The 23029-nt window shown below is 35.2% G+C and overlaps 1 protein-coding gene across 2 annotated transcripts in view; it reads right to left on the reverse strand.

The window, feature by feature from the left end:
* Positions 1 to 23029, reverse strand: part of CFAP69 (cilia and flagella associated protein 69) — a 64400-nt gene that overhangs the window by 17160 nt on the left and 24211 nt on the right. For both annotated transcript variants that reach the window (XM_011996017.1, XM_011996016.1), the window contains exons 7-15: positions 20438 to 20587; positions 20155 to 20332; positions 18024 to 18147; positions 15037 to 15085; positions 14824 to 14945; positions 12306 to 12522; positions 9178 to 9342; positions 5559 to 5677; positions 3601 to 3719 (exon numbers count right to left, since the gene is read on the reverse strand). In XM_011996017.1, the coding sequence (XP_011851407.1) occupies positions 3601 to 3719; positions 5559 to 5677; positions 9178 to 9342; positions 12306 to 12522; positions 14824 to 14945; positions 15037 to 15085; positions 18024 to 18147; positions 20155 to 20332; positions 20438 to 20587 (1243 nt within the window). The remainder of the gene's footprint in view (positions 1 to 3600; positions 3720 to 5558; positions 5678 to 9177; positions 9343 to 12305; positions 12523 to 14823; positions 14946 to 15036; positions 15086 to 18023; positions 18148 to 20154; positions 20333 to 20437; positions 20588 to 23029) is intronic.

Consider the following 23029-nt stretch of genomic DNA (forward strand, 5'->3'; position numbering starts at 1 on the left):
GATTGTAGATAGGGCCTGGGGACATGTGAAATTAGCCATGCCCCCAGCAATACAAAGAAGGTTATAAAGAAAACAGATTTTATATAAAAAACAATCTTGTATAGTAGATTCTCATCCTAAGGTAAAACAACTGGTTGTTTAAAAAGAGGGATGTTTAGGACAAGTTAGAAAGTCTAAGCATGTCATAGTCTATGTAAGTTGTGAAAGGATTAGTGAAAGGGAATTTGTACAAGAAATGTTGTACAATTTGAAGGTCGTTAGGCCCCCGAGCTCCCTGTACCCTGAACACAAGAGACCGTAATAGATAGGCAGGAATATTATCACCCCTCTTCAGCCTGAAGGTGTTACAGAAGATGGATCTTCAACCCTCTGCAACCCTTAGAATTAAGGCTTCTCTTATAAAAGGGATGGGGAAAATGTTAGATGCATTTGAACCAGAGCAACTCCAACTTGAATAGGGGCTGGGTAAAATGAAGCTGAGACCTGCTATGCTACATTCCCAGATGGTTAAGGCATTCTAAGTCACAGGATGAGATAGGAGGTCACAAAAAATACTGGTCATGAAGACCTTGGGGATAAAACAGGTTGCAGTGAATAAGCCAGGTAAAACTTACCAAAACCAAGATGGTGACGCAAATGACCTCTGCTTGTTCTCACTGCTACATTCCCACCAGTGCAATGGCAGTTTACAAATGCCACAGCAACATCAGGAAGTTACCTTATATGGTCTATAAAGGGAAGGCATGAATAATCCACCCTGTGTTTGGCATGTCATCAAGAAATAATCATACAAATGGGAAACCAGCAGCCCTCAGCACTGCTCTGATTATGGAGTAACCATTCTTTTATTGCTTTACTTTCCTAATTAACTTGCTTTTCCTTTATCCTTTGGACTCACCCTGAATTCTTTCCTGTGTGTGATCCAAGAACCCTCTCTTCGGTCTGGATCAGGACCCCTTTCCTGTAACAATTTGCTAAAGTGACTACTTTGGTTTGTGCAGCTCACATGGAATCAGGGGTTAAGGCTGCTGCTGGGGCTACTTACACTTTTTTTCCTGATAGGGAATGTGGACTGAACAAGCTATCACTAGTGGTAGCAACAGATACTATTCTCAGTTCCTCCCAGAAATTGCAAGCCTGCTGTGGTCACTTTCCTGTGTCCCCTTTCTAAACATAGCTTCCTCTTGAAAAAAAAGAAAAGACATTGTTTCTACTGCCTGTTTCATCATGGTGTGTAGACAGTAGGAGTTGGGTAGAGGCTGGTATATAAAATGCCATCAGCTTTGCTCCTCCCATTCAGGTGGTCCCAGGTTTTACCCCTGGGGTGGCCAGAGATTTGGGCAAACATTATTCTGGATGTGTCTGTGAAACTGTTTCTGTATGTAATTAACATTTTAATCAGTAAACTGAATAAGGTAGCCTGCCCTTACTAATGTGGGTGGGCCTTATGCAAGCAACTGAAGATATAAACAGAATGTAAAGGCTGAGTAAGAAGGAACTCCTCTGCCTGACTGCTGAGCTGGGACTCAGGCTTTCAGACGCATACGGATATATTTGCTCTTCTTGTGCTTCAAGCATCCGGCTTTCAGACTGGCACTTAGACCACCAGGTTTTCTGGTCTTTGGGCCTTCAGTCTCAGACTGGAACTACACCATCGGTACTCCTGGGTATTCCATTTGCCAACGGTAGTTCTTGGGACTTTTCAGTCTTCATAATTGTGTGAGCCAATTCCTTATAATAAATCTCAATCTCTCTCTATGTTTTTTCCTACTGGTTCTGTCTCTCTAGGGAACCTTGACTAATATAATATCCAAATGCAAGGGGTCAGCAAAAGCTAAGACAATTTTAATGGAGAAGGAAAAAGTAGAAAGACTTACTCTACCAGATGTCTAGACTTATTAAAAAGACCTAATTATTAAAATAGCACATTACAAAAGGATAGACAAAAGACAGTAGAACAGTACAGAAAGCCTAGAAATAGATCCAGATATATATGGACATTTGATTTGTACAAAGAAGGTACTGCAAAGCAGTGGGTAAAGGATGGTTTATCCAAAAACAGCATTGAATTACATCCACACAAAAAAAGGAAAACTTGTACCTCACCTTACACCATACATACCAATCAATTCCAGGTAGATTGTAGGTCTAAATGTAAAGGGCAAAAACAATAAAGCTTCTAGAAGAAATATAGGCAGTGATCTCCATGACTATGGGGTAAGGAAAGACTGTTTAAACAGGGCACTATAAGTACTGACGATAAAAAAAGACTGGCAAATTAGACCATACTGAAATTAAGACTATTGGTTCAACAAAAAGAAAGTGAAGAGAGTGAAAAATGTAAGCCTCAGAGTGGCAGAATATATTTGACAAACATATAACAGAAAAAGGCTCATGTCCAGGACATATAAAGAACTCTGTAAAAAACAATAGGTAATTCAGTAGAAAAGTGAGCAAGAGACTTGAGTAGGGATTTCACAAAAAAGAGGCTATTCAAATGGCAAATGAACTCACTAGCAATCAGAAATGTGAAAATTAAAACTACAAAGAGACACTGGCACAAGTCCACAAGAATGGCTGCAATGAAAGATATAATGCAATGTGTTGGTAAGGGTGTGGAGCAAGGAGAAACCTCCACGCCACTGGGAAAGGTGTAATTGATGTAAGTACTTTGGAAAATTTTTTGGTATTATCTCCTAAAGTTGAACAGACATAAAAATGCCCAGATCTAGCCATTTTTACATCTAGGTGTATACTGGACAGAAATATCTATGCATGTTTAATAAAATATATGCACAGAAATAATTTTTTCATAAGCCTAGACTAATTTGTGTTTGAATCTTAGTTTTTAACAAAATATTTAACAAGTAAAAACAATGCAATGTTTTTAAAAACAGAAGAAACTTATAGAATAAAAAATATAAAGAAACAAAATATTTTTTGTATGGCTATACAATGTATTTGTATTTTAAGCTAAATGCTATTACGAAAGAGCCAAAAACTTAAAGAAAATTAAAACATCTATAAAGTAAAAAAAATTACAGTAAGCTAAGGTTAATTTATTGAGAAAAGAAAAATATTTTAAAAATAAGTTTAGTGTAATCTAAGTGTAGAGTGTTGATAAAGTCTATAGCAATGTATAATAAGGTCCTAGGCCTTCACATTCATTCACTATTCACTCGCTGACTCACTCATAGCAACTGGTACTGCAAGCTCCATTTATAAGTGCCCTATACAAGTATATGAATTTTTTAAAATCTTTTAGTCTATAGTCTTACTGTACCTTTTTAAATGTTTAGGCATGTTTGGATACACAAATACTTACTATTGTGTTACAGTTGCCTACAATCTTCAGTACAGTAACATGACATACAGTTTGTAGCCTTTAGGTTATACCATCTAGCCTAAGTATGTAGTAGGCTATACCATCTAGCCTAAGTGTGTAGTAGGCTATACCATCTATGTTTGTGTAACTACACCCTATAATGTTTGCATAAGATGAAATTGCCTAAGGAAACATTTCTCAGAATGTATCCTCACTGTTGTAAAGTGATGCATGACTGCTGTGAGTCTACTTAATTTGAGTACAGTAATACTCACCAAATGCTGTCCAATGTACTAAAAAGAAGTAGATTATAGCCTAAGCCACTCTGTAACTTCCTGGGGTCTGTTTTCATCACATGAAGAACTATATCTACTCCTTCGGTTCCGAAAATTTCCTGTTTAAGATAATTTGTTTTAAATTATTTCTTAAATAAATAATTCCTCCCTTTCCTACTTTATCTGTCCCCTAAAATTGCTTTTTTTACCAGAGAAATACAGCAACATTGTTAGAAAAATACTATTTTTACTACAATTTAAAAAACTGTACTTACCTATTTTCAGGAATTTAAAATAAATTATTATAAAACTAATCATTTTAAGAGGGGGCATCAATCAACATGCCAGCTTAATAATATCCCTTGATACTTTTTGTTTTATTCCCTTTCTCCCAACAAAAGTCATAAAACTTGCACTTTGATTTTCTTCAACATTATAATGACTGCAGTCTAGCATTATGTCAGATTAATTCTTAGATAGTAAGAATTATCATGCAAGATTTTCTAATGACCCCGAGAGAAATATGATATAAATGTAGTTAAAACCTTTAATAATTTATGCGAAGTTTTAACCACTTAATATTTTTCTCTTACTAATTACCTTTCTCATTGCCTTGATGTTCAGTTCTGGTTCCCAGTAAGCAAGATTATGATTATTTTTCCAGAGGAGCCCAGGCACAGGGTGGTAGAATACGATGAGAAGTTGCATCAAAGCTTGGAGCTAAACATTCACTTAAAATCTATCTACTGAAACCATCGTGTTTTTTTTTTTGTTTTTATATTTACAATTCCATCCCTTGCTATTTAATATTTAAATTATCAATCTCTGAGCCTCAGAGTTCACTATGGAGCTACAAAAGATAAAAGGGGATTAAGATCTTGTTCTAACTTTTGGCTTTAGGCTTGAACCCAATTCAAACCCCAAACATTTAAAATGGTATAGCCCACTTTGGAAAACTCTTTGGCAGCTTCTTATAAAGATACACCTACTTTATGATACATCAGTTCCAATTGTAGATACTTACCCAAGATAAATGAAAGCATTATACCCAGTAGTACAAGACTAGCACAAGAATATTCACTCAGGCTTTATTCATTATAGCTGTAAATAAAAACAACCCAAGTGCCTACCTATCAATAGGGGAACAGATAAACAAATTTTGGTATATTCACACAATGGAATACAATTTAGCAATAAAAAGAAATGAATTATTGATACATGCAATGACATGAATTTCTTTTTGTCCCTCTCTTTCTCTCTTTCTTTCTTTTTTTTTTGCTTTAGAGTCTCACTCTGTCACCCAGGCTGGAGTGCAGTGGTGAGAGCTGGGCTCACTGTAACCTCCTAGGTTCAAGCAATTCTCGTGCCTCAGCCTCCTGAGTAACTGGGATTACAGGCACGCACCACAACGCCTGGCTAATTTTTGTATTTTTAGTAGATATGAGGTTTCGCCATGTTGGCTAGGCTGGTCTCGAATTCCTGACCTCAGGCAATCCACCTGCCTCAGCCTCCCAAAGTGCTGAGATTACAGGCCTGAGCCACCATGCCCGGTCAACATGGATATATTTCTAAAATATGATGCTAGATGACAGAATCCAGAATAAAAGAGTAAATATGGTCTGATTCCATTCATATAAACTTAAAGAATAGGCAAAACCAACCTTTAGGAATAGAAAACAGAATAGTAGTTTGTCTGGAAGTGAGTGGCGGCATGGCTTCTAATGGGATGAGGAAATTTTATAGACATAGAAATATTCTCTGTTTTAATTGGGGGTATTAGTTAAATGGGTGTATACTGTTGTATATTTTTTACCTTTTACTTTATATAATTATGCTCTAATTATTAACAAAAATATTAAATTTTCACAAAATTAAATACAATTATAGAAACTTCCAAAAATAGTTTGTAGTGTTAGGTGACTGGGAGACCTGAACAAAACTTTCACAGGCATACATACCTTCCTTTGAATGTGATTCTCACAAAGACCAGATAGGATAAGTAAAATATCAGACTGGATTTCCAAAACAATGGCTTCTTCCTTTTCATTAGGCTTGCTTATTATATTTTTAAAGATTCCTGGTATGAAAATGTTCAAAGTATGTATAGTTATTGGATACTACTTTTATTTTGATCAATTACTTTTAGGAAATCTCTTCTAAATCTTAATCTAAGAATTAATCTGACATAATGCTAGACTGTAGTCATTATATTGTTGAAGAAAATCAAAGTGCAAGTTTTATGACTTTTTTTAGGAGAAAGGGAATAAAACAAAAAGTATCAAGGGACATTATTAAGCTGGCATGTTGATTGATGCCCCCTCTTAAAATGATTAGTTTTATAATAATTTATTTTAAATTCCTGAAAATAGGTAAGTACAGTTTTTTAAATTGTAGTAAAAATAGTATTTTTCTAACAATGTTGCTGTATTTCTCTGGTAAAAAAGCAATTTTAGGGGACAGATAAAGTAGGAAAGGGAGGAATTATTTATTTAAGAAATAATTTAAAACAAATTATCTTAAACAGGAAATTTTCGGAACCGAAGGAGTAGATATAGTTCTTCATGTGATGAAAACAGACCCCAGGAAGTTACAGAGTGGCTTAGTGTTGGGATTACGGGTGTGCACCACCATGCCCAGCCTAGAAAAACTATTTTAGAAGAGGATATTTTCATTGCATAGTAACCTAGAGGCTGTGAAAAGAAGATGATAAATGAATTCCTGGAGCTTTCAATGCAATCAGTAGCCCTACCTACATATACAGAATTTCTCAGTATAATCCATAGCCTCACATATATAGAAATTCTAGTACAGAATTAATAGTATGTCATTAAAGGATGCCCCAATAACTGGACACTTTGCTCAGCAAACTGTGTTTAAAAATATGCAGCATTTCATGAGGTAGGAAATGAGGGCCTTTGCAAATATATGACCAAATTTCCTGACTGTGGTTTGCCTAATCTCTTCTTCTCCTCATGGTTAACAGGGTCAATTCTAGGCAAAGGCGGCAGATCTCTTTAGGTGCATTTTCTACTCCTGTTATTGCTTTCTGCATCTTTCCTTGATGTCTAACTGAAGGTGTTTTAAACAACTTTAGGTAACAGTATTCCATGTCCTTTAAAATCCCTCTTTTGCTTGTAATTGAAATTGAAAAGGACTGAAGATGGCCACTAACACCGATGAAATGATATTCATGATACACTTTTGCCCCAAAAAGGATTTTTTAAGCTTTAAATAAAGAAAAAAAGTCACTTTTTCTCTGTTAAAGGGGTAACTGGCATTAGCGAGAAAGTATGGAGCTATGTTCCAAAGCAGAAGGGCCACAGAAATCACAGCCTATCTCCATAACTGGCCTTAGCGACTATTCTAGGTCCCATTAGATGAATTACAGGTGGGGGATCAGACCCTAAGAGAGGCTAGTTGAGCCTGCTAGAGACCCAGTGCTGGGGTATGCCACGGATAGAGGGGCCTATATCGCTTTATCAGGAACATCTTCTGGGAATCCAATTTGACTGGCCATATGTCTGCTTCTTCTTTCTAGATCATCTCATTCTTCTTCTGACCTGGGTGCAGGGAGAAACTTTCCCTGCTGCCTGTAACACATAGTATAATGCTCATATTTATGTACCTTTCAACTCCTTGCCTTTATTCTCTCCTTGTTATAGATCATTCTATTTCTCCCAGATTCTTCTTCCTAAAGCACAACATTGTACATATATCCTCACTAATCAAAACCCTTTGAGGCTCTCCATGCCTTATGAGGATGAAGTTCGAACTACTGTCAATCACTCAAAACTCATTCCGTCTTGGCCTCTGACTATACAGTTAACCTGTCTTGTGTTACCTTCATAACACTTTGGCTCCTCTTAAACTAGCTCTGAACACATCACCATGTATATTTCAGGACCATGTCTCTCTGTTCATGGTATTTCCTTGCTTGAGGGCCATCTCTTCTTTTCCACCTCTAAACTACCCTGATCTCACAGAATCCTAAGACTTCCCAGCCTTGAAAACTACCCAAGACTCTTAGTTTCTGTAACATTTACTCTGTACTACTCATTAAGTGTCTAATTGATGACGTGTAGGACAACATATGCTATCTTTCTATGATATACATAGTTTCTGTTTTCTCATTAAGGAAAAGGTCCTCAGTGTCCTGCTCTATACATGTTTGTAACCCCAGTGTCTATACAGGAAATAAAACATTTATATTTTATTTCAATAGTTTTTGGGGGAACAGGTGGTTTTTGGTTACATGGATAAGTTCTTTATTGGTGGTTTCTGAGACATTGGTGCACCCATCACTGCAGTGTACACTGTACCCAGGAAGGATATAAACATTTACATTTAAAATCTAATTACTACTTATTGAGTACGTTACTACTACAAAGCCATGTTAGACTCAATAAGACAAGGTCTCTGCCTCTAAGAACTTAACATAAAGATCAGCTTCTTTCCAGTTAAAGGGAAAAGATTTTAAGAAGAAAAAAACCACTGCTATTTGTTTTCCCTTTTCCCTACCCTATTCTCTAGTGCAGGTAGGATTAAGAATTCTTCCTAGACATATGAAAGATTACATGTCCTGGATTTCCTCTGGTTAGACTGAGTTTTGTACAACAGAATGTGCACAGGAATGATAAAATGTACTTTCAGGTTTGTTCATCACAAACAAACTGGGCAAAAAGGTAAATGTTTCACCTTTTTAATATACTTCGATTTCCTGTTATTTCCTATATTATTATTATTGGAGAGCACCACTCCACTAATGATGGAAGAGTAATCATCTTAATTTAACAAGTAGAAGAGTTTTTGAGTAGACATTTATAATTAATGGACATCTAGCAGATTATATAATTGACTAGTGAAGCAAAGCCTGAATATGAATGAAATAGCTCTTTTCAAAGTCAAGGAAAGGTATGATCCAGAGAACTATTTATTTTTTAAACAACAAAAGACAAAGCAGCTTTTGTTTAGGGGTTCTGAATTTTACACTGAGTTTATGTGTACTTATTTTAGGGGAAACTCATTAAGTGTTTAATTGATGACATATAGGGTAACACATGCTATCTTTCTATGATATACATAGTTTCTATTTTCTCATCTAGCATAGCCAAGTGTTAAGTTGAAAGTCAAGGATATTCTGATATTTCATATCAGAAAAGAAACTCCTCTGTACATTTCTGTAAATACCAATGTACCAATGTTCTGTTATGACACATGCATTGGAACATGCCATGTTATCCTGTTTTAAAATAGTTCCAAAAGACTTGGCCAAAAGTGGTGACTTTTATTACAAAAAGAATAAACCATAACAATAGCCCATTTTAAAACAAGTTAAAGATAATCCTAAATGAAATGATATCTGGGTTGAAGAAATAAATGTTTAAAGGGTTAATGAGTATGATATTTCAATAAGAAGACACACTGATTTATAGCAACAATATGAAACAAAAATCAAGAAAATATTCAGGAGTTTCTCAGTCATAAAGACAAAATAAATTTTGGAAAAATATTTCAAACAAAACTACTACTATTAAAAATATTTCTCTTTTATCAGTAAACCATCACATTATATTTTACCTATCATTTGCTGAATTGTTCCCTTTTCACAAAGATCTGTGTTTACAGTCTCATCTTCGAGGTAGACCATAGCTCTCAGGAGTCTTAAACTATAACGCATCTGGGCAAACTTGTTGCCTCGGCCACCTGTACCATGAAAACTGTTACCATGACTGAAAAATGGATCTGTGGAGAAAAATTGATAATTTAAAACAAAAACATTTCAAATAAAACAGATATATCAGATATCTTATACATCTATCAAAACTTTAAACAATTGTTAAAATTTTGTTATATTTGCTTTAGTTTTTTTTAGAGAAATAAAATATTATCCCTTTTCCCTCTTATTCTCAGAAGTAGGTGTTTTAGAATTTTACTCAAATGTATCATATTATATGTATCTTTTGCAATTTGCTTTTGTTACTCAACATGTTTATTTTAAAAATTATTCACATTTTCACAAGTAGATCTAGATTATTCATTTTAATTGGTTTCAGCGTTCATTTTAATAAATGAATTATAGTTTATCCATTCACTAGTATAAATTATTACAATAAACATTCTGGTTCATGTCCTCTTATATTCATTGAGAAGAATTTTTCCATGTGACCAGAATAATATAGGATACATCCACACTGAATTTTACTAAAGATACAATGTATAAGATGAGTTAATTTTTCTTTTTTAAGAGACAGGGTCTTGCTGTGTTGCCCAGGCTAGAGGGCAACAGTATGATAACAGCTCATTGCAGCCTCAATCTCCTGGGTTCAAGTGATACTCCCACCTCAGCCTCCCAAGAAACTAGGACTACAGGTGTGTGCCACTATGACCAGCTGACTTTTTTTTTTTTAAGATATAGGGTCTCACCATGTTGCCCAGGCTGGTCTTGAACTTCTGACCTCAAGTGATCCTCCTGCCTTGACCTCTCAAAGTGTCGGGATTATAGGTGTCAGCTACTGCACCTGGCCTTGGTTTTCCCCCATGAAATCTGCTAAATGTGAAATGGTAGTTCATTGTTTTAATTTGCGCTTGCCTGATTGCCTTGGGATTGAGTTTTAAAATGGTTTTTGAAAATGTAGAGTTTTCTCTGTGACATGGCAGTTCTTAGTCTTTGTATACTTCTCTACTGAGTTGTTTTCTTGTTGATATATAGGAGTTATTTATGAACCTGGATTATAATCTACTACCAGTCACAGGGGTAGTAAATGTCATCTCTCAATTTGTAAATTAGTATTTCACTTAGATTTTGTCAAACAGACATTTGTACATTTTACAGTCGTTAAATGCATCAATCTTTTCTTATACCTTAAACTCATGAGTATTTTTAAAGAAACCTTTCCTACGCTGATATCCAGCAAAAAGATATTTTCCCATGTTTTCTTCTAAGAGTTTCACTGTATGACTTTTCATATTTACGTCTTTATTACTTTTGCAATTGATTTTTAGAAAAAACAAAGTGAAGAGGTCTAATTTTTATTTTTTCACATGGAGGACCAACTGCCCCAACACCACCCTTCCCTCACTGATTGGCAGTATCATCTCTCATAATGCCAACCTTCCATATATTCCATGCCATTGGTCTATCCATGACCCAGTACCACGTAATTTTAATTACTATAGCTTTATGGTAGGTCTTGATAAGTAGCAAGGCAAATCCTCCCTTCTTCATGCTATGCTTTCTTTAAAAGCTTCTTTTAGAAGTAGCTTTATATTTCCAGCTAAAAAAAAAAGTTGAAAATACTGTTCTAAGTATTGAATGTTGGTTACAATTGTGGGTTCTATTATAGAACCTCGGTTAAATTTTTGCTCTGCCACTTGTGGCCAGGAATAATTATTTAGCTTCTTAGACTGAGTTCTACCCATCTGATACACAGGGATAATAATAGTACCTATATCTCCTAGGTTTGTTGAGAGGATTAAAATGACTTAATACTTGGAAGGTGTTTAAGGCTCACCAGATAGTAGGTTCTGAAAAACTATGAGCTATCAGTCTTTCTCTTATTAGCCAGCATTTCCCCTTTTGCCTTAAAGTTTTCTACGAACATAAATGATATAAAGGATAGACTGAAGACTTGCTTCATTTAGTGGTAAATAATTTTACAAGACTAAATTTAGTAGCTCAGTATATTAGAAACGAGAATAAAAAGGCTACCTTTTTTTTCCTCCTTCATGCATAAATGGGCGATACTCTTGATCTAATGAAAATGCATCATACAAAATTATTTCCAGAGCAAATTTACTACCAGAAAAGAAGCAATATCTTCCTTATAAAACTTTATTAAAAAATGAATGTATTTCTTATTTCCTTTCTAAGAACTGAAACAAAATACAAACAAATTGGGGCTCTACTAATTTGGTAGACCACATTGGAGTCATTACTTCTGGCTAGAGGTCTAGATTTTAAGCTCCATAGAGAAAACGATGTTTATTTATTTAAAGCCTAACTGTATTTTCAGTAGTTAAGACAGTATCTAGTATCCAGTAGGCAGTCATAAATATTTGTTGAATGAATGTATTATAATACTGACAGACTGGGCAATATTGTAATTGATTTCAGGCTCATGCTTGTAATCGCAACACTGTGAGAGGCCGAAGTAGGCAGATGGCTTGAACCCAGGAGTTTGAGACCAGCCTGGGCAACATGGCAAAATCCTGTCTACAGAAAATACAAAAATTAGCTTCGCGTGGTGGCATGCACTTGTAGTCCCAGCTACTGGGAAGGCTGGGGTGGGAGGATCGCTAGAGCCCAGGAGGTTGAGGCTGCAGTGAGCCATCAGCATGCCATTGCACTGTAGCCTGGGTGACAGGGTGAGACCCCGTCTCAACAAACAAACAAAGCAAATAAAACATTCCCAGGATTTATTTTCTTCCCAAATATAATTTTTAGATAGGTCTAATAATACAAAAATTTAAATTATATGTATGATTTCTTTCAGGTGTGCATCAACTATGAGGTTTACTAATGTCTGACTTTAAATCAAATCTGTGTTTTTCTTAAAACAACATATAAATACGTTAAGAAGACAGGTCTATATGTTTTTACTTCTCATAGCTTTAATTGATTTCATTGTTATTTCTATGCATATATTGAGCATTCAGTTGAAATATGAAGATTAAAATTTTGACAAGAATCTTGAAGGGCCACTCACCTTCACTCTCACACCATTCTAGAAATGCAAGGACTCGAGCATTTCCCTGGCATGACATGTATTCTTCTATTAATAAAGGAGCCACTGATGACAAAGTGGCAATTGCATGCAGTTGTAATTCTTCATGCTGTGCTGCAGACCAGCCCATTATCTTTTGTTTCTCAGGCTTCTTAACATAGGTAAACAAAGCCAAAATAACTTTGCCATCAATTAATAGCTGTGAGAAAGAACAAAGGATACTTTGTTAGAAACATAGCTAAAAATACTTTAAGGCAATTAAATTAAAAATTTACATTTTGGTGTTTTATTGAGGATTATTTCAAAATAATTCCTTTATAAAATAATCCCAATCTATGATAGGCAGCAAAAAAATAATAATAAAAAAACAAAAATTTAATAACGGTTATAATCCTCTTTTCTGAGGTATGTACTCTCTGACAATAACATAAAATATGTGTTAATTTTTTGTTTTTGCTGCTCATATATGTAATTTAGTTCCTGCTTATAATAAAACCACAGGAGTAGAATATTTTGGGGCAAGTGCTGACATTTCTTTCCTCACTCTCTTTTTAAAAAGGAAATATCTCACAGACTCAGTTGTGTACCATAAAAAACAACTTTGTCTGAGGTAATGACTAAGTGAATATTTAACCACATGCAACAGAACTTACATAAACATTCTGCCAAATAAATGTCAGTTAGGTCACAAGCCATGCTTCATTACATGCCTAGTATTTTAAAATTTTATTGAACCTATCATTTTAATAAAAATGAGATTAAAATGCACAGCTATTATGACAACAGAATTAACACAGCTAATTCTGATGGATGCATATTTATGATTCACAAGAGAATAAAACCCCATATGCTATATTATATTTAATTTTCTTTTAATTTAGCATTGTTCTAGAAAGATTTTCACAAAAATAGTTAATTTTTCTAATTCCCTACTACTCCATGTGAAAAGAATGCAAGATTTAGGGTTGAGAAAACAGGAATAACTACTAGTTCTAACATTATTGTTAGAATTAAGTATATGATGTTTCAAAAAAAAATCCTGTGTATTGCAAATGATAGTGTACATATTCATTATCATTACTAGCAATATTACTGGACCACAAATTATGTGACACATAAAAATTGTTGATTTCACTGCTCACAAAGTGTTTTAAGAAGTTCGTCACCATAATCTGTGCTACTTGGCTGTGTTGTCTATAAAATGTTGTTCAATCAATTAGAATTGATTTATAAACTGTAGTGTAAATTTTATTATCTTTATAGGTCTAATTTTTAAAATTTATATAATACTCTATTGGAATAATAAACCATACTTTATGGAATAATTTTCCAAATGATTTTCCATTTGCATTTTGGAAAATGCATTTAGGTTCTACACAGTATGTATTTTTTTGGTCACAAATAACAAAGTTATAATTGTAAAGACAATTTTTCTTTTCCTGAGCATTTGAAAATATATATATTCCTTAAAGTTGCATTACTAAGAAAATGCTCAGCTCAGTTAAATCCTCATAATAATCTCGAGGTAGGTGTTATCCCCATGTTGAAGTTGAGCTACCTGGGATTTAGAGAAATCAAACAACCCATTCAATGCCACATAGCTGGAAAGTGGTAGCACTGAGATTCTGTCTGACTATAAAGCCTTTACTGCTAGACTATCCCATCTTTATATTATTGGTGGTGAAGCTGATAGACTGAATTCCTACTTCTTTTTTATGGTAATCCTTGGAGTTTGGTAGAGTTTTAGACTAGAAGGAAATTTCACTTAATGCAGCAACTAACTAAACTAACAGAATTGTTAATAATACATTTACTATCACTTTATAGTTTAAAAAACCTTCATCCAAACTTCACAATAGACCTGTGAGCAGGGCCGAAGCATTATAATCTTTCCTTTACAGAAGGAGGAAATGAACCACAGATAGATGAGGTAATTTTGCTAAGGCCACGTAGCTAGTAGGTGATAAGCCAGAAGTGAAATTCAGTTTCAATGTTCTTCAAATTACATCACGCTATTATGCAGGAAACAAAGTATTAAGATGAATTCATAGAGAGTAAAAGTAATTAAAGATGCTAAACTTGTGTGTTGAAAAAACAGGTTCATAAGAGTTTGAGATTGGCATCACAGAGGTTAATAATTTTCTCCAGCATTAAATCAGTCCTTGTTACTATGGTCAGAGACAGATTATTAGGCTGGACAGGCCTATGTGAAGCTTCTTTCATTTTATGCTGTCTAATTCAAGAGATCTCACTGTATCATTAAATCTCTTAGGTTCTACTATTTTCCTTTGGTTTATGTAGTTTAAATTTAAGTACTTCACTGTTTACTAACAGATAAGCAAAGAAAAAATTTTAAAGCTAAAATTCAGGTTAGTAAAATTTTACTACTTTCTATGGTAAATATATGAATTGATAAAAGATTTACAGTCAGGACTTTAAAATAGTTATACTATAAAGTGAGACAATTTTTATTGATTTTCCTGCCTTGATTACTCTTTACCTGTACAGTAGGTAAATCTTTACATAAGATCACAATTATATTGAATAGTAATTTCTTCAACTCAAAATCTTCATAGGAATTAGAAAGCTTAAGTCCTTTTATCAAAAGATTTTGACTTTTAACTGTGAGGGAAAAAAAGTAAAACGAAAGCTTAAATGTTGTACAAGACTCATCAAGATAATTATAAGAAGTTGAAAGTTTTATGTTTTTTACCTTCATTAAAGGTGGCAAACAGTATCAAATCCTTGGTAAAGCCACATTCCTAATATAAATACATAAAATAAGCAGAAAGATGAATGAATAAGATGCAAGTTATGATGCACACGCTCACATTTACTACTTATGTACATTTATCAAATTATCCTACTGTCATTCATCTGAATTCATAAAGCATGAATAGTAATAAAGGGTGAAGCAAAAAATAAAAACATATAGCCAGATAAGCTTATTTAAAATTAAATAAGCCAGATTTATTTAATTTTAAACTTACTTCTGTAGGTTCTAAGAAATATTTTATATTATTCTATGAATAGTCTGTTTAAAATTGTTAAGAATCCAAAGTATATTAGGTCTTCATAGTTACTTCTATAATTCATTATCTATACTTCAAATGACAGAGTAAGGGAGGAAAATCCAGTTACTCTCAACAGTCTTTCCTCTTAAACACCTCCACTTCTACCCCAGTCATTCTTGCTATGTCAAACGTTTGGTCAAGAGATAATAAAGTAGTTCCTACTTAGCATGAAAAGCCCCGAAGAATCACCAGAGTTGTAAACATTTTAGCATGTCAGCATTCCTGACAGAGATATCCTAGTTGGACTTTGCACATGAGGGAGAGTTTACAGAGGCAAACCCTGGGCTTATGAGCTTGTAGTTTTATAGCCCCATTACTTTAGGATCTATATGGTTTCTTTAGATGCTGATGATATTATTTCCTTTGACTCGCATTCGTGAAATTCATCTGAATGTTTGCAAGGACACTAATGAGAAATTACTAACTGAACAGGGGCTTCTAGAGAAACAAAGTTTCACCTATAAGTCGCAGCTTTAACTAGGATACTATGTAGGACTGTTTCCCTATTTGCACAGTATGAATTCCATGACTCTTATATGGGGACTACTTGATGTCCACTGTTAGTGGGCTGAGGTCTTCATAGCCAGTTCTTGTAGCACAACTAGAACTTACGTGCCTGACTTGTGAATCTTGTTGCCAAGGATCTCTATTAAATAATTTCAATCATTCAATGATTTTTAATTAAAAAATATGTGAAGGCTCAGCTTCTGGTACAGATGAGTAGTAGCTCCGAGAGAAATTCTCCTGCTGGTGACAAATAAAACTATCGTGTGACCAAGAGTAAGCAGACACTGGAGGGATGTCAGAATTTTGTAGAAGGGAATGGTACTAAATGAGTTTCCCATTTAAAAAAAGGCTTTTGGGGCTGGGCGGTGGCTCACGCCTATAATCCCAGCACTTTGGGTGGCCAAGGTGGGCAGATCATGAGGTCAGGAGATTGAGACCATCTGGCTAACACAGTGAAACCCTGTCTCTACTAAAAATACAAAAAAATTAGCCCGATGTGGTGGAGGGCGCCTGTAGTCCCAGCTACTCAGGAGGCTGAGGCAGGAGAATGGTGTGAACCCAGGAGGCGGAGCTTGCAGTGAGCTGAGATCGCACCACTGCACTCCAGCCTGGGTGACAGAGCAAGACTCCGTCTCAGAAAAAAAAAAAAGGCTTTTGACCTGAGAGCAGGCCATATTCTATACCTCGTGGGAATGCTAAAACTCAGAGTAACCCTGTGGTCTTAGTGGCCTGAAGAACCAGAAGACAGAGGCAACCACCAACACTAGAAAGTGAAGGGAGAAATCCCATAAAGGAGAGAGCCAGAGAGAGAGAATACTAAATTCTGTGTACAAACTCTTCCCAAATATCTGGCTGATGTCTGAACCACACAAGTGCAGAGAATACTCAAGCATCCCAGGCAAGAACTGAATTGAGATTTGGAATGTCATACCTCAAAGGGATAAGTACAGCCAAGTTAAATGCATAGTTATTAAAAACTCATCAGAGGAGTATACCAGAATCTACAGTAAAGATGTTCATAATGAATAGAAAGACAAGAACTCTTAGGAGAGACACTGTAAAAAGGAATCAAAATAAATTCTAAAACTGAAAAATATATCTGAAGTAAAAAGGTGATGGATGAGATTAACAGCAGAATGGAGATGACAGAAATAAAAAAGTCGATGAATTTAAATATATAGACTAATACAAATTATCCAACCTGAAGAATAGAGAGAGAAATGATTGAAAAAAGTGAGCAGTGCCTCACAAACCTGTGGGACAATATCAAAAAGTCAAACATAAAAGTAATCAGAGTCCCTGAAGAAGTAGGGAGAATGGGACTGAAAAAATATTTGAAGAAATAATGGCCAAGAGTTCTCCAAATCTTATTAAAGACTTAAATTTATATCTCCAAGAAGCTCTATGAAACCTAAGCAGAACAAATACAAAGGAGATCTCACCTTAGCACATCATTTCGAAACTGCTAAAAACCAAAGATAGAGTGAAAATCTTGAAAACAGTGAGAGAAAAAGATGATACATTATACATAGGGGAATAATGATTTGAAATTATGAATACTTCTCATCAGAGTCCAGGGTACTCACCATTACACCCTGGAACCTCACACTGAATATTTCTCATCAGAAACAACAGACTCCAGAAGACAGTAGAACTTTATCTTTGAAATGCTAAACAAAAACTTTTCAGCCTAGAGTTCTATATTCAATGAGCATAGACTTTAAGAATTAAGATGAATTAAATATATTTTCAGATAAAAAGAAAACTAAGATAATTTGTTGCCAGCAGCCAGCAGGTTTGCACCACAAGAAATTATAAACAAAGTTCTTCCAGTGAAAGAGAAATGATGCCAGATGGAAACTCAAATCATCAAGAAGGAAAGAAAAGCGTAAGTGGTAAATACGTGTATAAATCACACAATATGAAGAAGATTCCAAATTTCCAAAGGATTGCAAAGAAGAATTGGCAGAGTGATAAGCATACTGGTGACCATCATGATATTACAGCATAACTTAGCATTACAACAAAATACACAAATATTACAACATAATATAGGACTTCTTTCACCCACGCCCACCACTTCCACAATTAAAATTAATGCAATTTGATTCATACTTACAATCATTGGTGCTTCAGGATTTTGAGCTATAATTGTAGTGATCACTAATATGTCATTTCTAAGCTGACGGTCATAATGACTGAAACCTCTCATAAACAGATTTGTAAATACTTCCTTCAAAGCCCTAGAAAGTAAAATCGTATTTTAAAAACTATATTGTTATGCACTAAATGTTTGCGTCCTTCCAAAATTCATATTTTGAAATCCTAACCCTCAATGTGACGGTCTTAGGAGTGAGGTCTTAGGGAGGTAATGAGCCCTCGTGAATGGAATTAGTGCCCTTATAAAAGGGACTCCAGAGAGCTGTCTCGCTCTCTTGCCTCCATGAAAGGATACAAGATATCAGCAGTATGCAATCCAGACAAGGACCCTCATCAGAACCCAACCACACTGGCACCCTGATCTTAGAATTCTAGCCTCCCAAACTATGAAAAATAACTTTCTGTTGTTTACAAACTACCCAGTTTATGGTACTTTGTTATAGCAGCTCAAACTAAGACACATACTTTTATGGAAATACTACCTGAATGTCTATCAACAAAATCTCCCTTTTTATATTATACTATTGATTTGAACGTATCTTTAACATTTTTTACACTTCGAAATCTGCCTCTAATTCTCTATGTACCAGATAAGAACCCACTAAACCAGTCTATTACACATGGTGGTCAAAGTGACAGCTCAATAATACATTCAATCATGTCATTTTCCTTTGTAAAACCATTTAAAGACTATTCTTTGTTCTTCGGATTAAGTCCTACCTCCTTAACAAGCAAGGCTTATTAGGCCTTTCATGTTATGGGCCCTGATAACATTGTAAGCCTCATCTCTCACCATTGTAGCCTGTTCCTTCTGCTCTCACCATACTGAATTTTAGTTTTCTGATTTTGCTAATTATATTTTCACTTTTTTTCCCTGTCTAGGACGCTCTCTGCATGCAAAACTTTTCTGTGTTACCAAGTCCTGTTTGTCATTCAGTTACTAGACTTGAGTTCATTAGGAAGCAGTTATGAATTCTCCAACTCTGAGTTAGGTTCCCTTGTATTAATAGTAGACATTTGTTGCTTTGCCTCCTGGGACCTACTTGCCCTTTTTATAAGAACAGCATTCTTATTTTTATTTAGGCATTTAGTCCTTCCTGACTTTTGCTCCTGTGAGGCGGCCTTCAGCTGCCTTTTCACCACTCAGAGCATTTTTTCTTTTGGCATTAATAAATCACTGTGGAATGGGCATTTGACCAATATTAGACCATTCAGGGCCAAACTGGACTCAATTCAAAGACTTTTCTCTGAGCCTTCAGGATAGCAAGGTTTCTCTTCTGCTTGATTTGAGGTTGAGATGATGTGATCCTAGACTTCTTAGGTCTTACTACATAGGCTTGGGTATGAAGCCAACACCATGGAAGACAATGTAGAGAGGGTGGGACCAAGTCCTAATATCTGCTGATCCCTGAATAAAGCTGTACATCAAACCAGTTTTATCCTTGACTTTGTAGTTAAATAAGCCATAAATTTTCTATATTGCTTTGATCAGTTGGGTTTTTAGTCACTTGCAAACAAAAATGTGCTGATTGACCTTCTTCTGAAGAACATGTACATCTTACAATAATCTGTTTCATAACATTTAGTATGTTCTCTTTTAGTCCAATCACAATGTAAATTCCACGAATGCAAAGACAATATCTGTATTGTTTTCAGTGGTATTTCTATGGCTTAATACTGAAGCTGGCATAGAGCAGACAATTATTTGTTGAATAAGTGAAGAAGCAACTTGAAGGCTTACATTTTGTTGCTAATGCTTACTGCAGTATCTGGAAGATAGTAAGCACTCAATAATAGATTCACTGGATAAATAAATGAAATCGTTCTTCTAAAGTCTAATTTTACTTTATGTATATTCTAAGGTATAATTTAGTGTTAAGAAGCTACTTCAAGAGCCTTCCACATAGAAAAGTGTGGCTTGTTATTGTGCAGATTCATTTATACCATGGCACAAAGAAGATGTCCTGAAACATAGCCATTACATGAATCTAAAACATAATTGAACACAGATTCAAACAAATATGTTAGTTATGTCACTGGCTATCATTTTAAGATTAAAAGAACATTCCTATCTAACCACATACACTTACAGCAAACATTCCAAGTTACTAAGCTGTTGTATGACTTCTTCTTTTGAAGACTTTTCCAACAAGTTCCAAAGTATTTCTGATGAACGAAATAAAAGCTGTCCAGAGGGATCTGGGTCATTGAGGTGAGTACAGATTCCACTGGCTGCTTGTGCTTTCATCATTATAGTACAATTAACTTCTGAAAATAAATTTTAAACATTATTTTTGCTTTACAACATTGACATTTTTAGACAGAAACAAAAGTAGTTGACAATGAAGTGGTTAAACTTAATAATATACAAACCAGAAGTCGAGAGATGCTGCAGAACTTTAAGTACCCAAAGTTTCTCAACAAGTTGATGTTCAAGCAAGGTGATTGACTGGACCATTGTTTTTGCTAATCCTCCAACTTCAGCCATTTGAATCTTGTATGATGAACTTGCTTGCTGGTAACCTAACAACAATTAGTTAATAAATACAAACAGTTATCTCACAGAATGATCATTAAGACAAAAGAATGAGTAATTTATTATTAAGCAACAGCAAGAACAACTTTTCAAAAGTGTATGGAATTCATGAATTGTGCAGCATAGGGATGAGCCATACCTTTTTCTGTAAAGGGGCATATAGTATTTTAAGCTTTGCAGGTTATAAGGTTTCTTGTCAACTACTCAGCTCTATAGCATATTGTGGCAAGAAAGCAGTAATAAACAGTACAAATATAAATGGGCATGGCTGTGTTCTAACACAATTTTGTTTTCAGTGGGCCTAGTTTGACCTGGGACCCAGGGTTTGCTGATCCCTGGTGTAGTATTTAAAATAGGACCATGAATTTTGGAAACATCCTAAATTCTAAAAAAGAACAATATTTCTTGTCAGTAGATATGACTTTCTATAATGGAAAATGATTTGATTACAAATACTGAATGTTTTCACTAGTCAGTTTCACTGTTCGGGTCCAATGCATTACTTCAGTACTTTCAAGGGACAACAATTATGTAGTGTCCGCAATAAAATAAGAGGTGAAAAATGTAATGCTACTCTGATAATTGTGAATGAATTTAATGGTATTTTATGGAAATTTGATTCTTGGTGACATATTTTATAAAAATTCCTTCTGTCTTAGCACCTGTAAGAAATACTAACTCTCCTTTTGATGCAGGTATACAGGTGCTTACCTAACTACATTCAACTAGAGGGATTAAATAAACACCAAAGGGTCTTCATTTACTGAGATGATGCTTTATTTTTTCTTAGTGATCTCACTTATCTAATTCCTTGACTTTTGATTTTTGAGTCCAGCTAGATTCCTTAACTTTGCCCTAGTTCTGAGGTATCTGTCAGTTTGTCTTATCTTTCTAAATATGATCTCTGGCTGTGGACAAGACCCTGTCCAATGCTGTGATGAGCTTTCTATGATATGCTCTAGCTACTCACCACATGAATTTTAAAAAGCATTTAAAAAGTAAGAAGAGGAAGATAAAAATTGCCTATATTTTCATCATCTAGAGATAACATTAACATTTTCATATATTTGTGATATTTTTAATGTATGCATACAATTTTAACAACATACTAGTATACAGAATTTTATATTCTACTGTACTCATTAAACTTTTATTGTAAGCTTTTCCCTATCCTATAAAATATTTTCTAAAATCATGATTTTTAAGTGCATAATAGTCTATCATATGGATGGACCAAAATGTACTTTATACTTACTGTATCTTTTTCTATTGCTGGTACATTTTAATAGAGGGATATAACACTACTAAAGCTCATGGACTTAATTCCTGTCTCCAGGGCTGTGTCTCTTTCAACTACTGTACTGAGGACTTTTCAGCTGTAGTCCCAGATGTCTGGCCATACCCATTACTTGAAACCAACTGTGTGATAGTGAGAGCACTGACTCCTAATTTTCAGAGCCTGACCAAATCAACCTCAAGTCTTTGCCCCATAATACTCCTCTGTCTTAAGTCCTACACCACTTGTCTCCCTTTCTTTTAAGGGCGTCTGTATTTTGCCAAGGTTAACTCTAAGCTTGTGCTCTTAATTCCATCCTCTTGTGCTTTCTTTGAGAATTTCGCCTTCCCATTTCTTTCTTACCAGCTTCTAGCTCTTCTGCCTACAAATGTGATTTCTTCCTATCCTAAAATCCCAAATAACCTTTCTCTGACTGCACTAGCTGAGCTGTTCTCCATCTTTTCTTTTTCTTCACCATCTCATCTTAAGATATATCTACATTCATGAACTACCACTACTCTCTCAGTCTCAAATCCAGTGCCTCTACTCTCACAATTCTCTGATTCTTTTACGTTGTTGTTGTTTTTGTTTGTTTGTTTTTTGAGACGGAGTCTGGCTCTGTCGCCGAGGCTGGAGTGTAATGGTGCAATCTCGGCTCTCTGCAAGCTCCGCCTCCCGGGTTCACGTCATTCTCCTGCCTCAGCCTCCCCAGCAGCTGGGACTACAGGCGCCCGCCACCACGCCCGGCTAATTTTTTGTATTCTTTTTAGTACAGACGGGCTTTCACCTTGTTAGCTAGGATGGTCTCGATTTCCTGACCTCGTGATCCGCCCGCCTTGGCCTCCCAAAGTGCTGGGATTACAGGCTGAGCCACCGCGCCCAGCCAATCCTCTGATTCTTTAATCCTGCCTCTGCCCTGACCACTGTATATCAATAGATCTGTCAAAGATTAACTACAACTTTTCAGGTGTCACATTGACTTGGCCTTTTAACTCTTCGATTACAGAAAACTCTGCAGCATTTGACACTGAGACAACTTCCTCCTCCTTTGTCAAATATTTCATTCATTGGCACACAAGACATGGCAGTCTTTAGGTTTTCTTCCTCCTCTTTGAACCTCCCTTCACTGCCAATTTCTTTTAATCATTTTTTC

This window comes from Mandrillus leucophaeus, unplaced genomic scaffold (assembly GCF_000951045.1).
Source record: "Mandrillus leucophaeus isolate KB7577 unplaced genomic scaffold, Mleu.le_1.0 Scaffold50, whole genome shotgun sequence".
NCBI lineage: Eukaryota > Metazoa > Chordata > Mammalia > Primates > Cercopithecidae > Mandrillus > Mandrillus leucophaeus.